Source organism: Eleutherodactylus coqui, chromosome 2 (genome assembly GCF_035609145.1).
Source record: "Eleutherodactylus coqui strain aEleCoq1 chromosome 2, aEleCoq1.hap1, whole genome shotgun sequence".
Taxonomy (NCBI): domain Eukaryota; kingdom Metazoa; phylum Chordata; class Amphibia; order Anura; family Eleutherodactylidae; genus Eleutherodactylus; species Eleutherodactylus coqui.
In genome coordinates, this window is record NC_089838.1 from 285801841 (window position 1) to 285823656 (window position 21816).

Sequence of the window (21816 nt, forward strand, 5' to 3'; positions counted from 1 at the left end):
CATCTCCTTATTCCATGGCCATCCACTGGGACGATGGATGAGAAGACCACCTGTGCTCCTAGTTCCTTCACCTTCTTTCCGAGTTGCAAGGTCTTTTTTTGCTGTGTCATTTGTCCCTACATGTATTAGTAAGAATGGGTAGTGGTCTGTAGGACTGAAGAGTCTTGATCTTTGATTTGTGCACCTGGAAGATAGCACACCTCTCATGAGCAGAGGCGTAACTTGAAGCTTCTGGGCCCCAATGCAAAATCTGTAACAGGGCCCCCAACTTTAATGCTTTATTCATAGTACTGGGCTCCTATATGGAGAGAAGAGGCCTTCTGGGTCCCCTAAGGCTCCCGGGATACTGGTGTATCTTGTCGACACCGAAAGCTAGCAGTTTGACAGCCCTTAGAAGGAAAGAACACCCCTGACCGGCCCCTAGCTGCCGATTGTCTCGTACTGTGGCAGGGAGGACAGTGAGGCGTTGTGGCGACAGCAGTAGCAGGGAACACTCACCGCGGGGCCAGTTCGCAGTAGACGACAGCAGTGATGGTGAGAGTGACAGCAGCAGTCTTCAGCAGCGCACATGAGAGCCCATCACACACAAGTCCTCCTGGCTCAACCCAGCGCTTGGCCTCACCTCTATGCTCCCTGCAGCGCTCCTGTCATTGAAGGCATGGGAGCACTCTCCGGTCCTGCGCTGTAATTTTTGCCGTGGCTCTGCTCCCCCCTGCTTCCTCCTCCAGGGCTGTTATTGTTGGGCGGCCTTTGCTGGTCGTTCCAGTACCACGCGGCCTCCCATCTCCGGCCGTGTGTAGTCAACTGTGAGTGTCTGCAGCGCTCTACCTTCTCCTCTCCCTGCAGTGCCACACGCGCGCACCGCCACTCCCTCACTATCCTCCACTACACTTTGGTCCTGGCTGCTGGCCGCTGTCCCACAGTTGGTAGTGGACCATTGCAGGGATGCCGGCAGTGAAGCAAGCCCCTTCCAGCTGTGCTTCCGTCTGCCGGCCACTGTCAGTGTCCTCTGCAGGCGCATGGCACGGGGGCCAGCAGGACAGACACACATATAGCTGAGAATGGAGGACAGCCAATCAGCAGCTGGGGGTGTACCCTACACCTCCCACAGCACAATGACAGGTCTCCACCCATTTTTGCAGTGGAGAAAAGATACAATTGTACCATTTACTGGGCCTGGGTGCAACCGCATCCTCTATAGTTACGCCACTGCTCATGAGGTTATGTCAGGTCTGCGGACAGCTGCTTCTGTATCTCTTCATAGGAAACCCCCTACAACCACCACTTTCCTTTTCACAACACCATTTCTTTTTCTCCATCCAAGAGTATTCTAAATGCTTACTATACTGTTCTTTGTGGGCAAAGTCATTTCTTGATGTACCTGCATGAGAATCTGGTACCAACTCCTGATCCTCCTGCTTCTTTGAGTCACATGCTTCCATTCCTCTGCTCTTGCAGATACACTGAAAATTTCATTTCCTTCAACATTTTAAAGAGATTGACTTCTGCTATGTCAAGGTAATCATCATCTTCCTTAATGAGTTTCAATGTAGCTCTTCTCTCCTGAAAGTGACTCTTCACTCTTCTGGAAGAATGAAACTTAAATTATGATCTACATTACCTCTCTCAGTAGCAGTCCGTATACATTTGATTAAAATGATAATACAACCTAAATGGTTATATACCCAACAACATATGCCAGTAAAGGTCCTACTAAATTTCTTTCAATCATTAAATTCTTTTATTACTACATTTATTTTGGGCTTATCACAGTCTAAATTGGAATGATCTAGTCTGCAAAGATCTAAGGACCGGGCTGGATTGGCATTTTTGGACTTCCAGCTTTAATATCTAGCAGTTGAGCTACGCAATATGCAACATTGGTCAATCGGTGAGAAATTACCTATAGCAGGTCATTATTTAGCTGGACTGGTTGCAGGCAAAAGTCTTAGGCTGCATTCACATGAACGTATATCGGCTCGGTTTTCACGCGGAGCCGATATACGCCATCCTCATCTGCAGGGGGGGGGGGGGAATGGAAGAGCCAGGAGCAGGAACTGAGCTCCCGCCCCTCTGCACTATTTGCAATGGGAAGAGGCGGGACGGGGGCGGGGCTAATTCTTGGAACTTACCCCCCCCCCCCTTATTTCATTGCAAATAGTGCAGAGGGGCGGAGAGGAGGCAGAGAGGGGGCAGGAGCTCAGTTCCTGCTCCTGGATCTTCCATCCTCCCCCCACTGCACATGAGGACGACGTATATCGGCTCGGCAGGAAAACCGAGCCGATATACGTTCATGGGAATGCACCCTTACTTAGCTTTTTGTAGTGCCCAGAATTGACTAAATCTTCCACTTTATTACTGTTGCATAGACTAGCTTTGTCTATTTGAAGAACTAACGCTATTCAGCACTTTACAGATACAATATCAAATCTCCCATTGTGGAATTACCCCACTTTATCCTCCCTACAGCTAATGCAAGGCTATAGGTACTGGGCCGTGCTTGGAATAGACACATTAAGTGATATATATGAAAAAAATATACTTATGTCTTTTATTAAATTATGCAAAAACTTAGACACCTCAACTCCAACTATTTAGATACTTTCAAATTCGCCCTGCCTTAAGTGCTTGATTTCCTGACATCTCAACTAAAATTACTAATCACCATTTGAGGGCCTATGTATGATGTCGTCCCCCGTCAAGCATGGGATCTCGGGAACATACAAAAAGTTGCTCCCTGGTGAGACGGGAGACTCACTTCCTAGTTACTCGGGTGGGTGGGAGCAGGAGTTGGGCAGGAATTGCTCCAGAACGGAGTGACAGATGACCTTCATTTTATGTCATAAGAGCACTAAATTTGGGAGACTACAGGAGCAGAATTTCAAAATCTGGTGGGACTGTCCCGCTGTCAGAAATCTTGAATTGTTGTATAATGCTATGACCAGGTCAGCGGTGTCCATAACAGCTGAGATGGCCCTCGTCCTAATGCTGCCAGGGTCAATTGCCAATATTAAGGCAGGTTTACTGCGCCTCGTTATATTGGTGGCAAGGATGTCTGTACCTGGTTTGTGGCGTTCTAACTTCCCTCCATCAAGGATCCTATGGACAGAGAAATTGGATACGCTCATGACGTACGAAGAAGAAGGGTCTGGGGATGACCAGTAACGGATTGGCGACTATGAGCTATTGAGTCCCTGGATAGCCATGAGAGCTTCGGATCCCTTCAAATCGTGGCTTGAATCTGGTCTACTGGAGCCTTAACGAATTTAGTGTGACATGTGAGCAAGGTCGTATATCCTATTTCCTATCCCCTCCTATCTCCCCTCTCCCTTCCTTCCCTTGTCTTTCCTCTCCTTCCCACCCCCCCACCCCCACTTTATTTAGTTGTGTGCCAACACATCAGGGGGAGGAGCTTATCACAACGTATGATTTTACCCCCGTCATTATAAAAAGGACAGGGCTGCTTCAAAATAGACAGGGAGGAAAGAGCTGTGGGTTTTTTTCCTAGCTGGAGCACCATTGATTTTGACTGGAAATCAGTTGCTTACCCACAGCTGATGTCATACTCCGCAGCGCTCTCTCTGTGAGGTGAGGGCCACATAGTATGAAATCAGCTGCGGATATGCGGCTGGTTTCTAGTCAAAATCCGCACCAATGGCGCAGATTTTGACTGTTTTTTTGGATGCAGAAATGCTGCACAATTTACCATGGAGATTTCCACTGCGGACATTCTGCAGCATTTCCGCCTCTTGTAAACATACACTAAGTGAGCTTGAGGTATGCTGCCACATGCAGAGTGGCTTCACTAGTAATAGTGTCCCCCATATTGGCCCCTAGTACTAATAGTGCCCAATACAGTGGTCTCACTAGTAGTAGTGACCCCCACTGTGGCCCCAGTAGTAATAGTGATCGCCACAGGAACCCCAGTAGTAAAAATGTCCCCTGTATTGACCTCAGTAGCAATAGTGACCCTACAGTGGTCTCAGTAGTAATAATGTCCCATACAGTGGTCTCAGTAGTAATAATGTCCCCTACAGAGATCTCAGTAGTAATAGTGTCCCCTATAGTGGCCCCAGTAATAATATTAACCTCACAGTAGCCCCAGTAGTAATATTAACCCCATAGTAGCCCCAGTAGTAATATTAATCCTACAGTAGCCCCAGTAATATTATTAACCCCACAGTGACCCCAGTAGTAATATCAACCCACTTAGTAGCAATATCAATCCAACCCAACCCAACAGTAGCCCCAGTAGTAACTGCACTCCCCACCCTCTCAAACCCATACACTTACCTCCTCCTCTTCTCAGTGCTGCTGCGGGGAGCACATACTATTGGAAGTGTGTGAGCCCTGAACGCTTCCTCTCTTCTCCTGTGGAACTGAGTAGGAGAGGTCAGGGGAGGAGGTTTCCCGGTGCACACACAGACGTCAGAGTGTGCCCCCAGGTCAGCGCCACTGTGTGATTACCAGCCAGGGAACTGCAGCAACCCGGCAGGTAATCACTATTTAGGTGAAAAGCCATCGGCACGCGTGCCAACACTGAGCGCTCTGCGTGCCCCCTCTGGCACACATGCCATAGGTTCGCTACCTAGGGTATTAATATCAGTACGTTACATGAACCTATTATCAGCCAAAATTGGCCATACCTAGTTATCTATATATGATAATGGAAATTTCACATTCCTATGTTGTCATCAGAAGATTGGCTAGATGTAATGGATTCACATTTAACTGTACCCCCAGCTACTAATAAGTTATTTCAGTTATCTATTATACACCAATCATATCTTTCCCCTGTCCGACTACATAAAATGGGCAGGATCCCTGTCAGCTTGCCGTTGATGTAACCAGCCGAACGCCCAGATTTTGGCAATAATTTGGGAGTGTTCATATATTAGACTTCTGCTGCGATGTCTTTACCTTTTTATCTCTGCTACTACCTCTCCCTTTTGATTTACATCCCAAGGTTGTGATACCTAGCTTATTAGAAGAACTACGGCCATGCTATATACAATTATTCCTTAAAGAGGTTCTGTTCCTGGCCGAAAAGGCAATTGCTGTGAGGTGGATGGCTATGGAGGCGCCTTCCGTTTGAAGCTCAATGAGGTTGATTAATATTGTAACTTCCTATTAAAAAATAATATACCAACGTAGAGATTGTCCTGATAGATTTCCAAAAATATGGGGGCCATGGCTCAACTCGGATTCCACACTACAAACTGACAAATTCGAATGAAGTCTCTTCTCACCTCTTCCCTCTTATTTTCTTACTTCTGTGTTTTTTTTTACCCTACCCCCCCCCCCCCCCCCATCTTTTTCCTTTTTCTCCTTTCCCCTCACTTTCTTTACCATTTTCTTCCCCTTTTTCCTTCCTTGCATGGTAGCCAAGTATAATTGTTTAACTGTTTATTGTAACTATGTTACTTAAAACGACTTTTTAATTACATTTTATCATACACCAAGACGAAATTATGTGCAATCACTTTTTCTGCAATATATTATATTGCACTTTTTTTGCAACTTGGTTAATAAAATACATTTTAATAAAAAAAAGGCTATCAGGCTACAGTCAGAGCCATAAGGCTATAGGCAAAGCCATAAAAGCTACAGGCAGAGCTGTAAGGTTATAAGCACAGCCATAAAGGCCATCAGGCTATAGGCAAAGCCATAAGGCTATAGGTTAGGGCCATAAAGGCCATCAGGCTATAGGCAAAGCCATAAGGCTATAGGTTAGGGCCATAAAGGCCTACAGGCTATAGGTGGACCCATAAAAGTTAAAGACAAGGCTGTAATTGCTATTAGGCAAAGCCTTAAGGTTATAGGTTAGAGCCACAAAGTCTATGGGCAGGCCATATGGTTATAGATAAGGCGATAAAAACTATCGGGCTACAGGCAGAGGCATATGGCTATAAGCAAAGCCATAAAGGCTATTAGGTCACAGGTAAACCCATAAGGCTATAGGCAAAGCCATACAGGCTATGGACAGTGCCATAAAGGCCAGCAGGCTATAGGCAAAGCCATAAGGCTATAGGTTAGGGCCATAAAGGCCTACAGGCTATAGGTAGACCCATAAAAGTTAAAGACAAGGCTGTAATTGCTATTAGGCAAAGCCTTAAGGTTATAGGTTAGAGCCACAAAGTCTATGGGCAGGCCATATGGTTATAGGTAAGGCGATAAAAACTATCGGTCTACACGCAGAGCCGTATGGCTATAAGCAAAGCCATAAAGGCTATTAGGTCACAGGTAAACCCATAAGGCTATAGGCAAAGCCATACAGGCTATGGACAGTGCCATAAAGGCCAGCAGGCTAAAGGAAGAGCCATCAAAGGCCATAGGTAAAACCATAAAGACTATCAAGCTATAGACAAAGCCATAAGGTTATAGGTTAAGCTATTATGCTATAGTCAAAGCCATGAAAAGGCTATCAGTCTATAGGCTAGAGCCAAAACAGCTATAAAAGTTATTTTGCTATAAGAAAAGCCAGCAAAGGCTGTAAGCAGATCCAGAGGCCATAGACCCCAAGCAAAGACCCTAGAGATCCTCGGTTTGGTTATGGAGTGCACATAGAGCCATCTCCATGAAAGGTTAGGGCAAAGGCGGAATTCAATCACTTAGGCCTCATGTCCACGGGGAAAATCAGATCCGCTGCAGATTCTACATGTAGCATCTGCAGCGGGTCCCTCCTGCCCCGCGGACATGAGCGCTGAAAATAGCAATTTAAAAGCATTTACCTATCCGTAGCGGGCGGAGAAGGTCAGCTGTTCCTCACGGCCGAGCCGAAGCAAGAAATATCCGGCCGTGAGGAAGAGAAGACCTTCAGCGCCCGCTCCGGGTGAGTAATTCTTTTAAATTCCTATTTTTGGTCTCCCGCGGATCCGGACGGCTTCCATAGGCTTCAATAGAAGCCTGCGGGAGCCGTCCCCGCGGGAGACCCGCATGAAAATGGAGCATGGTCCGGATTTTTTCATGCTCCATTTTTTTAAAAATCTCTTTTATTGACGATCCGCGGGTATTTATCTACCCCGCGGGTGGTCAATGCATCCCTATGGGGTGCGGATCCGCGAGCAGAAGAAGAGTTAAAATCCGCTGCGGATTTTAATTCTTATTTTGCCCGTGGACATGAGCCCTTAGGCTTTCACATGGGCGAGTAAATTGTGTGAGATTTGTGCGATGCGAGACGCACAAATATTGCACGAATATGAACCCCATTCTTCTGAATTGGTTGGGATACATGAGCAGTATTTGCCCGCATTGTATTGCTGTGCGGGAAAAAAATTGCGGCATGTCCTATCTTTGGGTGTTCCCCCAAACCGTCTTACCCATTGTTTTTAATAGGATCAAAAAATCCATTTCACTTTTTTTGACAGAAAAAGCCTCGTATCCGCAGGCACATCGAGCATCCACGAGCGTGACATCAGGTCAAGTTTCAGGGACCAATATCGCGCTGCATGTGTGAAATTAGCCTTATGCAGGGACATTCTACTTGTTGGACTGTCTGGAGATCCTCTCAGAAATTGCTCATTTCTTCTTCTAGGTCCCATCAGTGATAATACTAGGCACTGCCCAGAGAAGTACCTGAACCCCATCTGATGATGAAAGCACAAGGGGCAGGGGCAACAACTCAGGGAATACCCCACCACACTGAAGGTTCTCCCACAACTGCAGAAGAATCCCATTAGGTAGAGAAAGGGACTTCCCTCCAGAGACGGGGGAGCCCAGCATCTGCTGCAGGAGACAGGGGGAGGATTCCAGGCTTACCCAGTGGCTTCCGGTTGGGACTTACACTGGAGACAGGTAACCCCTCATGCTATAGAGTTTGGGAGCGAGGCCTTGCAGTCCACCACCTTTAGAGATCTGGAGGAATCCTTGAGAGCAGAGCCAGCAGCTACCTCCTCCAATCCGTCTTATGGACAGGAAATGCGAACTGAGGAACATAGTATGTTAGGCTGAATTAAGACAATGTCCATCTAGTTCAGCCTCTTTCTCCCTCCCCCTCTTGTTGATCCAGAGGAAGGCCAAAAAAAAAAAAAAACCTCCAAAGGCGGCAGATGCCAGTTTAGCTCATTGGAGGAAAAAATTCCTTCCAGGCTCCATAATGACGGTCACAATAATCCCTGAATCAACATTTGAGTTCTACCTAACTCCTACATCTACTCTGTGTGGGAGTATACACCAAGCAGACACCTCCCTCTATATAGGAGGTTGTGTGAGTGGCTGTTTCATTGGTGTCCCTCACAGGTGTAATCAGCCCTCTTATTTGGCAGTTTGCTACCTGTATGCTGAGGTGGTGCACGGTTGCCATCCCGAGTCAGTAAGTATATGGCCATTTTCAGTGATTTTTATATTTCCTGTTCTGTGACATAACACCCGGATCAACAACCCTGCTGGCCACCTAATGTCTATATCCTGCAATATCCTTCTGCTCTAGAAAGATGTCAAGTCCTCTTAAACTCCTCTATGGATTTTGCCATCACCACGTCCTCAGTCAGAGAGTTCCACAGTCTCACTGCTCTTACAGTAAAGAACCCCCTTCTGTGTTGGTGATAAAACCTGCTTTCTTCTAGACGTAGAGGATGCCCTCTTGCTACCGTCGCAGTCCTGGTTATGAACAGATCATGGGAGAGATCCTTGTATTGTCCCCTCATGTATTTATTCATAGTTATTTGATTGCCCCTTAGCCGCCTTTTTCGGGGTAAATCCCATTTTTGATAGCCTTTTTGGGTATTCCAGTCCTCTCATTCTGTTTATTAGTTTAGTTGCCCTTCTTTGAACCCCCTTAAGCACTGTAACATCCTTCATGAGCACCGGTGTCCAGAGCTGTACGCAGTATTCCATGTGAGGCCTGACAAGTGCCTTATATAATGGAAGGATAATGTTCTCGCCCCTATGCCCTTTTAATGAACCCCAAGACTATTAGCTTTTGCAGCAGCTGACTGGCATTGATTGCTCCAGTTAAATCTACAGTGCACTAGTACCCCCAGGTCTTTTTCCATCTCACTTTTCCCTAGCAGTACCCCATTTAGTGTATATTGGTGACATCCGTTTCCCATTCTCATGTGCATAACCTTACATCAATATTGAACCTTATTTGCCATTTTTCTACCCAAGCCCCAAACTTAGATCCAGGTCCTTTCAGTCATACATTGTCTTCCTTGGCATTAATTCTCTAGTATAATTTTGTATCATCTGCAAATATCCATATTTTACAGTGCAGCCCCTCTATCCAGCCAAGGAAAGTGGAATTTGTTTTTTCTCCCTGCCGTCCAAAAGACAAATAAAGTTTTACAATACAGGTACCCAAAATGGTACCAATAAAAACTAGTTTGCCATGCAAAAAAGTCCTAAGAGCTCTTACACACACTTGCATTGTCTCTTGCACTTTTTTTCTTCATGTGAAGGTCAGTGACTTTTGTTAGAAATGGATCGCACACAAGAACACAATATGGCTATGTTGAATTTTAAAAAAGTTATGGCTTCAAATATATATATATATATAAAAATCACCCCCCAAAGTTTGTTGTCAGTGAAGTCAGCGTGTGAAGCCCTCTACTGATCACTGAACAAAAGCTGTTTCCACACTCATCCAAGTACTGTGCCTCGTGCTTGTCATCTTCTGAAGACTGACACATACAGGTCTATGGTTTTCAAATGTTGGAGCCTACAGGCAACAATGGCAGCCGAAGGACGATAGAACTCAGGTGAGCGCTGAACGCCATTTCAGTGATCAGCAAGGCTCCATCACCCATTTGTGCAGCACTTATCCCATTAAGGAAGTGAATTCTGCATCAGAAAGTTGACAAGCTACAGAATTGAGTTCTGCACCCCATGTCAGTCTCTGCAGCTCATGATTAGATATTTTGGAAATCTCCACTTTGCTGCAACTGTGGATACAGTAGTGTCTTTGTGGAGGGTCCACATTGAAATACTGCCCCTTCTGGCAAACTGAAGATTTCCCCTTGTTGCCATTATTCTAAGCATTTATCTAAAACTTGGCAGCCTGAACTCCAGTACTTTCAGACCTGCACCCCTGCAGTTTACATTTAGTATGGCCTCTGGTGAGTACAAAGACTGCACCTCTCATCATGCCCCAGTCACAACTGTCCCAAGTCTGTAATGAAGGCAGTAAGAGCATGCAGGATGAAGACATTTAGATACTATTGCCTAAAAGCATAGTACAGCTCACTTTGAGTGACCAGAATCTAAGTAATCAGCTCCTGTCCAACTGAAGAGACCGGTGCCAATCGAGCTGTTGCTGGGCTGCAAACAGGTCAGGTCACACTACAGGATGTCAGGCCATTGTGGGAGGTTTATAGTCAGAACCCTGCAGAGCAGTCACTGCTGGAGGGGCCTCACAGCAAATACCCCAGCTGCAGCTCAGGTAACAGCCTTTGTCCTGGCATCTGCTCCACGCTCTTCAGCCTGTGCTGAAGACAGCAAACTTTTGCTATGGCATGTATGGATGTGCCAGTGCTAGCCATTGGGCTGCAGGCAACACCTCGTGATAGTAGTGAGGTGACTCAAGTCAACATAAGTGGAGGAGGAACTGTCTGGGCATGTGCTAATCTATTCTTTTTTTGGGAGGGGGAGTAGTAAAGAAAGGGGAACAGAACTGTCTTGTGCCCTTAGTTTTCAGGGGTGCATTTTGTAAGCTCTCACCAGCTAGGATATGGCTGAGGAAAGAAGTCACGGAGCACCATTAGGAGTCTCACACATTGCACTCATGATTTGTTTTTTTATTTAATCTGATTGTGTCCTGCAGACCACAGAACTTATGGAAAAAATGAACAAAAAAAAAATTGAATGTTACAGTGTGTAATACACCCCGGCAGTCCACAAAGCCTCGTTTTTATAACCGAATGAATCTGAAGGTAAAGGGTGTAAGGAATGCTTGTAATGTTAAGACAAGTGAAGAGGAATTCCTTAAAGCAGTCCACAGTCCGCAATGGTGACTTTCTTGGTGGTCTTCCCACTGTTCTGGCCACATGCCTCCATTTTCTTTACAATATCCAAGCCTTCGATGACTTTGCCGAACACAACATGCTTTCCATCGAGCCTGAATAAGAAACATGTTACAGTTCAGTGGTGTGGGATGCTGCTGCTGGACACTTGCCTTGCTCATTTTTACACAGATGTTTAGTGTTAACAAGGCAATACATTAATGTTTGGTTAATATGTCAATGATCTTTTTGACTGACCAAGACTTGTCACCTGGAATGTTGGCTTGTATCCTCATCTGATAGTTGCTAGTACTTCTATGTATGGTCCAGCTGGCTTTGAAATTAAGTGTTGCCATAAAGACCACCCATTGCCTGGTGCCATTGACTAGATATGGTCAGTACGAGTCACTGGTAACTCATTAGCAGACATGACCCAGGCTACCTACAGTGCATTGCCACTTTTAAAGCATCTTCATAATGGGCAGATTTGCTGCAGACCCTCAGTATGGAAAGGCTTATGGCATTTACAGTAGCAACAGGAATGGATGAAATACTCAGTCTCTTCTCCACACACTTGAAGAAAGTCCACTGCAGAAGTTGACCTACATAAGAGATTTTGGATCTGCAGCATGTCAGTTATTGCGCTACAGTAAGTGGGTGCAGTTCCACCTCTTCAAATGGGGGGGGGGGGGGGAAATGACACTTCTGGACCAAGGTGTGTGAATTTAGTGCTGTGGAGTGTCTAAAGCAATGTCTTCAAGATCCCATGTGAGGCAAGAACTAGTGAGCATCTAGAACAGATACATACTTCCAGTAACATCTGAAGTATATTCACAAGAAAATAAGTTATGCAATAGCTTACCACTCAGTTTTAGCAGTGCAGATAAAGAACTGGGAACCATTTGTGTTTGGTCCAGCATTTGCCATGGACAGGATACCAGGTCCAGTGTGCTTCAGAGTGAAGTTCTCATCGGCAAACTTGGCTCCATAGATGGACTTTCCACCAGTTCCATTGTGGTTAGTGAAGTCTCCTCCCTACAGATGTGAAAGTTGAAAATAACTTAAGTGGCTTCACACAGCAGTGCATCACCCTCACCGGATACTAAGGACTGTGCCACCTTGTCTGACTATAATGGGACAAAAAGGAGCAGTCTGGGCACGGCCAATAAGAATCCTTTACAGCTCTATGTGATAATCGCAAATCTTTTTTATTGGAAAAACATGTTAACACAAGACATTCGTCACTTGACTATGACATGGTTTAAGTAGTTTGAAGACTGGAGGTTTAATAAACTATCATCCCTGGATAGCAAGACTAGATGTTAGGAACACTAAACCCGAGTACAGTGGAGATACATTACATACCTGGCACATAAAGTTTGGAATGATCCTATGGAAGCAGGATCCCTTGTAGCCAAATCCTTTTTCCCCAGTGCACAACTGTTTGAAGTTTTCTGAAGGAAGAGAAATGCAGATTACAGATGAAACCATGAATCTGATCAGGCATCACGAAGCTAGCCAACGTCTGAGGGATGGAGTGACCTTCAGTGGCACCTTGGGATAGCATTAATGGGAAGCCCATTTACAGTGTACCTGGCAGGCCTTTTAGGGCCATTAATGATCACACTGTAGGGGTAATTCCACCTTAGTCATGGACCCTTCCTACCCCATGATGTACATCTACACTTTAAGTGCTGTATATTTTCAGCATGTAGATGTGTTCAGAAGCTGAGCCTGTGACAACTGCAGCAGGAGCCGGCAGTGACCGACAGCCAGGGCCCTGCTGCAACAGCAGGGATTGGATAGAATTCCTGTTAATCTGGTAAATCCTGGATTGCATGTATGATAGAGGAATTCCTGCATCCCAGCAGAGGATAAAGGGCCGTGTGAGAGTTTATGCCTGCAGTTATAAAGCAGCCGAGTACATGAATGGAAAGTGATACGGCAGCCAAACCAGGAGACCCGAGTGCGGCTGGATTAGAACATGGATATGGCATTTCACTGACAGACTCCAAGTCAGTAGCAGAGAAGCAGACATGTAAGACGTGTGGGAAGACAGGCAGGCGATTCAGCAATGCCACACTGGTGCTTAATAAATCCTAAAACAAATTATATTAAAAAGTCAATCCTAAATCCAAGTTCCACTCCAGCAGTGCCATCATCTCCTGGTTCGTCAGAGGCTCAATACCCATCTGTCTCTAGCTGAGATGCCCACCATACCTCACCCAGGCAGGCAGCATTGTCAGCCTGTGGTACAGACTTTGTAATCTTTACACCAAAAACCCTTTTCGAGTGCCCCCATGAGGTGGAGGGTGGGCCTGCAGTCTAGATAGTGTGCAGAGGTGGCACCCGAGTCCCGACATGATCACTTCTGTACAACTTGTATTACTACAAGAGCTGCAGTTTTCCTATATAGACATTAAGGGAGTATCAAAGACCCTACAGTTGGATATAGCAATTAAGTTTTGTTTTTTTAACTAGAATCTATAATTAAAGAGTACCCCAATTCTACCGATCCCCACGATGGTCAGGCATCCAGCTACAACAACACGAGCTTTGCTTTTGTCACAGGCTGGTGGGTTGTGTAAGCAGCTGAACCTGGCAGTGTACCATGCGTGTCCCTGGCAGGACCGTCAGCACATGTGCAGTTCACTGCCAGGGTTTCAGCTGCTGATGCTTACATCAAACTGACAGCTCCTGGTTGTGTATGACAGCAGTTTGTCATCTGACAGCTGGACATGCAGCCACTGCTGGAACAGGGCATCTTTTAAAGGGATTGTAGCAGGATCACAAGTGGACGAGGGTTACTTTCTGGCCATGGAAGGGGGGGGGGGGGGGGGGGCGCCTCATGTCTCCCTGCTGGTAGCTTCTACCCCTGCAGAGACATCAGAATGATAACTAGCAAGTTAAGTTGTTTTTTTTTTTAAAGAATGTGGCTTTAAGAGGCCTACATGAAGTCACCCCATTTTAAGAACTGTACACTTTGTTTTTATAATATTTAGGAAGTTTGTTAGCCCTTTAGATCCCTGGTTAAAGTGCCAGGGATGTTTGGCATATTTTGAAGGAGTCTGTTCTGCACACGCAGTTGTGGTGGGGTGCGCCTCAGTGATAATTGTGCCCTTCGTTATCTTTAAGTTTGTAACAGTCTGCACTTTTTGGGTCTTTCCCCTTCTTAGAAGCGGAGGGAATTTACCAGGATACTTTCCTAGTCCCACTATGTATGGCCTCGCTTCCAGATGTACTGGGCCCCCCTTCCCGGTCTCCAAATATTAGGGCCTTGATCACATCCTCCTGGAATTCAAGAGAGGTGCCCCTCTGGTTGGCACAGATAGCCCTGTGTAATGCCTACATGTTATAGTGGTATGATGTGCAGCCAGTTTATACCACAGCCGTGTTTTCTACATGGCACTATGGCTTGACGACTTGATCAGACAAGTCATCCACTCTCATATACCCATTATAGAGACCCCAAACCAGGCTACAGGTACAGCTATGACCATGTATTGTGCTATAAGGATATCCCTCTTGTGCTTATACTGGGTCCCTGCATAGTTTCCTGCGCTCCCCCTTCTGACAATCTGCCCAAGCAGTGGCTTTACTGTTTCTAACAGTGCCACATGCTGCAGGTTCTGGAATAGGGGCAACACTGGTGTAATTATTGGGGTACAGGTGGTAACTGGTCCAGTAGTGGGGGCAACAATTCCCATACAATGCTTCCTCCCAGGACGGCGGCATTCTGGTGTCCTTCCCTTCATAAGCCCCAATGTATTCTCACACAGCTTGTACATGTTAATGCCATACTGCGCCCTCTACTGGGCAGGTATGGGCAATATAAGCCTCCTTTTGAAGTGTATGTGGGACTCTTCTACACAGATGTTTCTCAGGGGTGTATGCTGGGGCAAACTTGGCAATAAAATGCTCTTACTGGCCTGGTATCATGTAAGTGATCATGATTGTGGGGCGTCATTGTTGGGCAGCGCTGTGTTGTCATAATGCAAAGTTACTGCCACATCAGAACTCATGCTTGACAGACATGCTGACCATTGGGGTGTGGAATACAATATCCATGAGCTCCAGTGGGTCCTGATGCTCTGCTTCTTTACTAGTCCTATACATCTTAATTACCTAACACCGTGTACCGCTGAATGGCCAGCACAGATATCACGATCACTGCTGGCCAATCAGTAGGTATAATTGGCGGCCGATCACCAACGCACTGTAGGGATTAGTTGCAGACTGCGGCCATCTTGGACAGCTCAAAACCTGACCCGGCACAGGAGAGCACAGACCCCCCTCCCCCCCCCCAATCCCAGGACAAAGTTGTAACAGAGCCAGAGAGAATCCAAGTTAAAGACATTTGCCTTAATTTGCCATTTTTTGTAAACTCCAGTTCAGTATTAGGCCCCCTGCACACATGATGATTCTGCAGCAAATATCCATTTGTGTGCAGCCTCATTGTCTGATCACTACAATATCAGTGAATGCTGAATGCCAAGATATGCCATCAATAGCACTTGTCCCACCACTCAGAAAGTGAAAAAATGATAGTCAGTCAATGATACCAACACCACAGGAGCCAACAGCACCCCTACCCCAGTCATCCAAGGCCATAAGCCTGCCACTGTTATAGGAGCTCTTCCAAGAAGCTCACGCCCCCTAAAGGAGCACTGCAGGAACTGTACAGAAGTATATTTATACTAGTCCAACACACGGATGACTGATGAAGTGCCCTGTAAGTGTTGGGAGTGCACTGAGGTTATTCTGGGCCTGCAGTTACTTGTCCCAGGCTGCCTTATGAGGCCAGGATAAAGCATTGGGCTGTGGTGTGATATAACAGGGGCATACACAGATATCCAAGTGGCCATGATGCTGAATGCAGTCAGACTACAGTCAGTATGCTCCCCAGTGCCTGCAGGCCTCATGTAATACTACATGCAGGAGATCCGGAGGAGACACTGCTGTTGTATCTGCCCCGGGGAGCCGGCAGAGGCAATAGACTGCATATTCCTTGCACAAGTCACTCCTATACTTGGAGTTATGGACCTGAACAGCAGATTGTTGCAGTCTGTGGCCATTTTATAAGACGTCTTGTAAATTCAGAGCCTATTAGGTACTGTCTGACAAATGTGCATCTGGCTTTTTTTCTACCACCATTATATGCTCATCCAAGTATGAGTGGAGCTAAGACTGTTGGCCAAAGTAATTGACTTACGGTTGTTGGCATCTGATGAAAATGATACTTTACATTCCAATATGTTCAAAGAGTTGCTGCCCATTCCATACTAGTGGAGCCCACCCAAGTGTCATTGTCACCTAGCCACCTGACTGGAGGTTCTACCACCCACTACTGATGACCTATCCTTAGGACAAGAAGTTATAATGTAGTCCCAAAACCCCGTTCAGACGTCATCCGCCGGGAACAGATGACTTCCAGGACTGCAGCAAGTTGGGTTCTGGTGCCAATTTCACCCTTTACAGTAGAGGGGGCAAAAGGCCACACGTTGGCTGCAGACATCTCCTGCTATTGACCTAGTCTTGGGAAAGGACAGCTTAAAAGTTTAACATAGTTAGCCCCCATCCAAAGACTAATGGGGTCTGACCACAGGGACCCCCACCGATCACAAGATCAGCAGTGCAGTCAGAAGCAAAGGGAGGTGCAGTCACTCCATTATGTTTCTGTAAGTTCCTTAAAAACAGTTTGAGGGCCTAAACCATTTTGGCCGTCCCAATAAAGCGCAGCGGGACCCCTCAGCAACCACCGGACCCCCACCGATCACCAGGTCAGAACCCCGTTAAGGGTCCTGTGTACAGCAGCTTCCTGGCCCCAATAAGACGTTCTAGGACTCTTACCTGCTGTCTTTGGGACGACATCATCTCTCAGCTGTAAAGAAAGCAGAGAAGACTTCATTACAACACGTTCCAGGAGGGCGGACAGCCGGCGAGTAAGACCCAGCTAAGCCGCAGGAATCAGGACACGCTCTGTTTATTTAGGCTGGCATGTGGCAAGTGCCTCAGGCTGTAGGTCACTGTCATTTAAGATGCCCGGGTCTACCAGCTTAGACAGACCCATGACAGATTACAGGAAGGCCGCAGTACGGGATATAGATGTTACATGGTAGCCGCTAGAAAGGGGAAGAAGCTTCCAGAACACAATAGAGGAAGTATCTAGCATCACGTACATGCCGAGTGTACGCAGAGGATTACATGTGGCTGTTCACACCCAGGATACAACATACAGTGTAACATGATCCAGATCCCACATACAATGTAACAGTGTGGCTCCGCAGTTGGGGATGTCAGTAATGCAGGCGCATCCCCTTCAGTGCATGCAGCGGCAGCTTAACATGTGACTTCCCAGCCTTACATACATGTTACTAACAGCCTCAGGGATAGCCATTCTAACAGGAAGCAGCCATAATGTGTAGCCTGCGGCTCAGGATGCCAGCAGGACAGATGGCTGCGGTCTGCATTGGAGCGCTATAGAAGGCTCAGTCACAGACATCAGGGGAGCCATACTTGTACAGCACTTCCTGCGGGGCAGACATCGGGCGATTGGCAGAGATCCCAAGCCTAGGACTCCTGACGATCAACTACTAATTACCACCGCGGAGGGCATCAGTGCTGAAATGGAATCCCCTTCAGGGTCTGTTGTAAAGAGCACCAAGAAGGGGGCTTCCCAGGTTAAAAATAAGACAGCTGAACACTCTCCTATGACAGCGGCTCCTCGTCCGGCCAACAAGTGTAACGATTTAGGTTTGTGAGTAGGAACTATACGACGCCGGCTGATAACACTGAGCAATTAGCGGTCAAAAAACAATGCAAAAGTTATGGAGGCTAATGGCTCAGTGCAAGAGGGCCCTCAGCGGTGGCACCTCCACAGCCGCTGAGCCCGCCGTCATGTAGTTACACCACAGCCAGCCCCTTCATCTGGGTTGCCTGCAGCGCCGGACAGAGAACCGCCATGATAGGCGAGTATTCAGATTCTTTCACGTCCTGGAAAACCATCATGAGGGAAAGGTTAGTGAAGACACAAGCTGGTTCCCACACAGCGTATTCCGGGCGGAAATCTCAGTTTGGCCGCAGCAAAAACGTGAGCTTTCCACTGGGAAAGTGCTGCTTCAAAGCCCACGGCCGTGGGTTATGGAGCAGCACCCAGCCGCATGCTTTTCCGTTGTGGCCGGCGCTCCCATAGAGGACAGCGTGGACAAACAGAAAAAAGTGGACATGCTGCGGCCAATGAACCTGCACGACTTCATTGCGATGGATTCACCGCCCTGTGAGGACGAGATTTCTGAGAAACCTGGTCCACATGGCTGGCCGACCCCGGGATCAGCGGCCGCAGGTCAATCATAGTGCCGTCTCCGCTGCGGCCATCTATGGGTAGAGACGGCTGCAGCGGAATACAGGCAGCTTCAAGATTCGCCACGGAGATCTGGCAGGATCCCACTGCAAGAATTACGCCGTACGGCTGGGTCCCCACTGGGCGTATCTGAACACGCTAGCTCCCCGTGCCCCAGGGATGTCAGCGGGCGGAGGCACACTAGCGGTGAGGTGGCACACGCTGCGGGCGCTCTTCAGGCAATGGGGAATGCTGAGAATAAGCAGCTGCAAACGAACCCAATGGCACCAACAATCTATTGGCGCCGGTGAGAATGACCCCCGCAGTGTAAGGTGAACGCAGCGTTATGTCTGCCCATAGACATCGCCCGGCAGCCATTTACAGCACACTGCATTAAGGGGATACATCTCCTTATAAGAGGCCGGGCAGTGACCGCTCCTTAGGATCCCCCAGTCCAACACCTCCTGTACACCGCAGCACCCTGCCGCATGCCATCCATCACTTGTGCTCCAGAGCAGCGTGCGCTCAAGGTCACCAGTGATGCCGGCATCACCTCACGGCCGGCTGCGGTCACCACACAGCAGCCCAGACCTTAAAGACACCCTTATTTGTGGTTATGTGTGAAATAATATACGGTATGAAGTAATTTCTCCTCAGGTTTTCCACAGAAACTGAGAAAAATCTACTAAAGCCGCCCTGAATGTAAGATGGCTGCAGGTATAAGGCTGCCAGGGCAGGAAACAGTGATGGAGGAGCCTGCCAGCTCCTGCAGAGAGGCACAGAACATGGCGCATCTTCACTGCAGCCGTCTGACAAGACAAGGAAAATGGCGCCACCCTCCTTCCCGCGCCTACTGCGCTACAGCGGGGGCAGACGACATTTTACACACACGCAGCCCAAAATGGATTCCTTTCCCAGACCACGCCCACTGTTACCTGGAGAGGGCGGGGCGACCTAGGCTTAAGCCGCGCGCAGCCCCTCTCCCTGCAGCCTTCTACCGGCATCACAGCCGCTAGTGAACGGGAAGAGCCAGAGCCGCCATGACTACGATAGGGTGCGGTGGAGGACCAGCTCGGCACTCGTGCGGCCAGATACATGCACAGGCATGTACACCGCCAACGAAAGTGGCGCATCACGTGACCCGCCCTTAGCATGAACAGCGAAGATAAACATATATAATAAAACAACAAAAGCTTTATTACCTCCATAACAAGGCGACCAAGAGGGTTGTTGTCCACATTGATGTCAAAGTAAACCTTTGGCTGACACATGATGCAGGCTAGAGAAGCGGCTCGCTTGTGAGACTGGTGCAGGTACAACGCCTTTCGGTGCGAGAGAACAACCGAAAAGAAGCTACTGAGGGTGGCGCTGAGGCTATTATATGTAGCGCTAGCTCCGCCCCCTCTTCCCGGAACGCCTACCTGCCATTGGTCAGAGCATCTAGCAGCGCGAAATCAAAGATCTACCAACCAATGAGAAGAGAGCAGTGTGTTAGTAGGCGGGAAGCTTGTGAGGTAAAAAAAAGGGGCGTGGTCTGGATAGGCGCGGTAGTCGGGGTGGCCGCGGCTGTGACGCAGGGCGGGGATGGATTGGACGTGGGGCTGACTGGGCGAGGCAGGAGGAATAATGGTGTTATGGGCTGGGATGCCAGGATGTGTCAGCAAGGAGGGCTGGAGCTGTGAGGAGACATCTGTAGGGCAGGTGAAGCGCATGGCAAGGGTTTACACCCCCCTTCTATAAGGATGCGTTCACACGGGCGATGCCATAGCCCGTGTGTTGAGTGCGATGCGTTTCGCAGTATAAGGGCTTCGCTGCGCGGCTCGTAAAAAAACACGTATTGTTCAATGGTAAAAAAAAAAGGGAAAATTGCGCCCACATTTAGGGCTCTGCCCACGGCTGGATATTTGCTGCGGAATCCGCGACGGGCATCCGCTATAGATAGCGCCCATAGCATGCTAGGGGAAATCTATTCTTTCTGCACACTTGCGGTTTCCACAAGCTGAGGAAGAATCGCAGCGCGCTCCATTTCTTTCACGGAATCTGTGTGGACGGCTTCCATTGAAGTTGTCCGATCCGCGGCCCTTGTGCAATAACATTGGGGAAAGGTTGCGGATTTCACGTCATCACCAGGCGATGATGCAGGAAAAGCAGGAGTTGCAAAAAAGAAATCTGCATTGCGCATGTGTGGCGGCGAGCCGTGCGGACCGTCCGCAGCACAGGAGAAAAGTGACAGGTACGCGCGGGCAGAGATCCGGCTGTGCCACGTGTAGGGGGCCTGACATCGAAGTGTAATGTGCCTTATTCGGCAGCTCCCACAGGAGTCTATGGGACTGGCCCGTGTTCCAGCCAGAAGATCGTTCCAGAACTATCTTTTCCGGCTGGTGTAAAAAGGGCCGACCGTAATGTGCACTGTATGCACGGTCTTTGCCATCTGCACTGAGGCATTGGAAACCAAAGCCTATGATGGGTAGCGTATATCAGCCGGCCGTGAAAACGGGGCGATATACACCCATGTGAGTGAAGCCTAAGGCCTCATGTCCACGGCATAAATTGATTTACAAAATCTACGCAGGTCCCCTGCGCCCACAGGGAATCACTGGGCACCCACGGGTAATTAAATACCTGCGGATGTCACTTTCCCCCAGCATGTGGATCACTCCAGTGGGAAAACAACCGCAGCATGCTTTATTTTTATGCGGTTTTCCAACATGGACGGCTCCTGCAGCTTCCATTGAGACCAATGGAAGCTGTCAGGATCCGCAGTACGTCTGCAGCTGTCATTGGGTGCGGACTGCAGGAAAGCAGGAGTTCTAAAAAAAAATAAAAGACACGGCGCATGTCCCGGGCACATCCGCCACGCAGAAGAAAGAGCATCCGGCCGCAACAGAGGAGAGCGTCACTAAAAAAATCTTTTGAGCAACTTTTGAGTGATAATCGTTGTGTGCCTTTAAGCTCAGCGTTGAGCGATCACCTTGCGCTCCGAGTGGGGGATGCAGAAGACAAGCGGGGCCGGTCTGTTCTATGCTCGGAGCGTCTGGCTGTTATATGAGGGGCTGCTAATAAGTCTTCGGCTTTACCCAGAAAGAAACGTGATAGGAAGATGAAACTTTTAGAGATGAGCAAGCAGGCTCGGATGAAACAGTTACTTGAGCAAGCATCGCTCTTCTCGAGTAACGGGGTGTGTGAGAGAGAGATCTCCCTCACTCTCACCTCCGCCGCCCCCCTTTCTCCCCCGAGCCTGCTCAGAGCAGTAAGCAGTTACTCGAGAAGAGTGATGCTCGCTCATCTCTACAAACTTTACATGTATTCCACATACTCTCCACTGATGTCAGCACACTTCTTACATTGGTATTCCAAGTTCTGTAAGCCTTGCAAAAAGAAGGATTTTGGTCATGCCTCAAACCAGTCATCCGTAGCAGCCATGGCATCAGAAATTGTGTGAAATTTGATACCCTTGAGGTGTTTCTTCAGGTTTGGAAACAGATGATAGTCGGAGAGTGCGAGATCTGGTGAATAAGGTGGGTGGTCAACCAGCTGGAA

General features: G+C 47.9%; 1 protein-coding gene across 1 annotated transcript; it reads right to left on the reverse strand.

Moving 5' to 3' along the window:
• Positions 1 to 10718: 10718 nt before the first annotated feature.
• LOC136612653 (peptidyl-prolyl cis-trans isomerase-like) lies at positions 10719 to 19637 on the reverse strand. Its single transcript, XM_066593150.1, has 5 exons — positions 19479 to 19637; positions 16788 to 16818; positions 12303 to 12391; positions 11800 to 11972; positions 10719 to 11053 (listed from the first exon to the last, which is right to left on the reverse strand). The coding sequence occupies exons 1-5, from the start codon at positions 19545 to 19547 to the stop codon at positions 10921 to 10923; spliced, it is 495 nt and encodes a 164-aa protein (XP_066449247.1). The 5' UTR covers positions 19548 to 19637; the 3' UTR covers positions 10719 to 10920.
• Positions 19638 to 21816: the final 2179 nt, after the last annotated feature.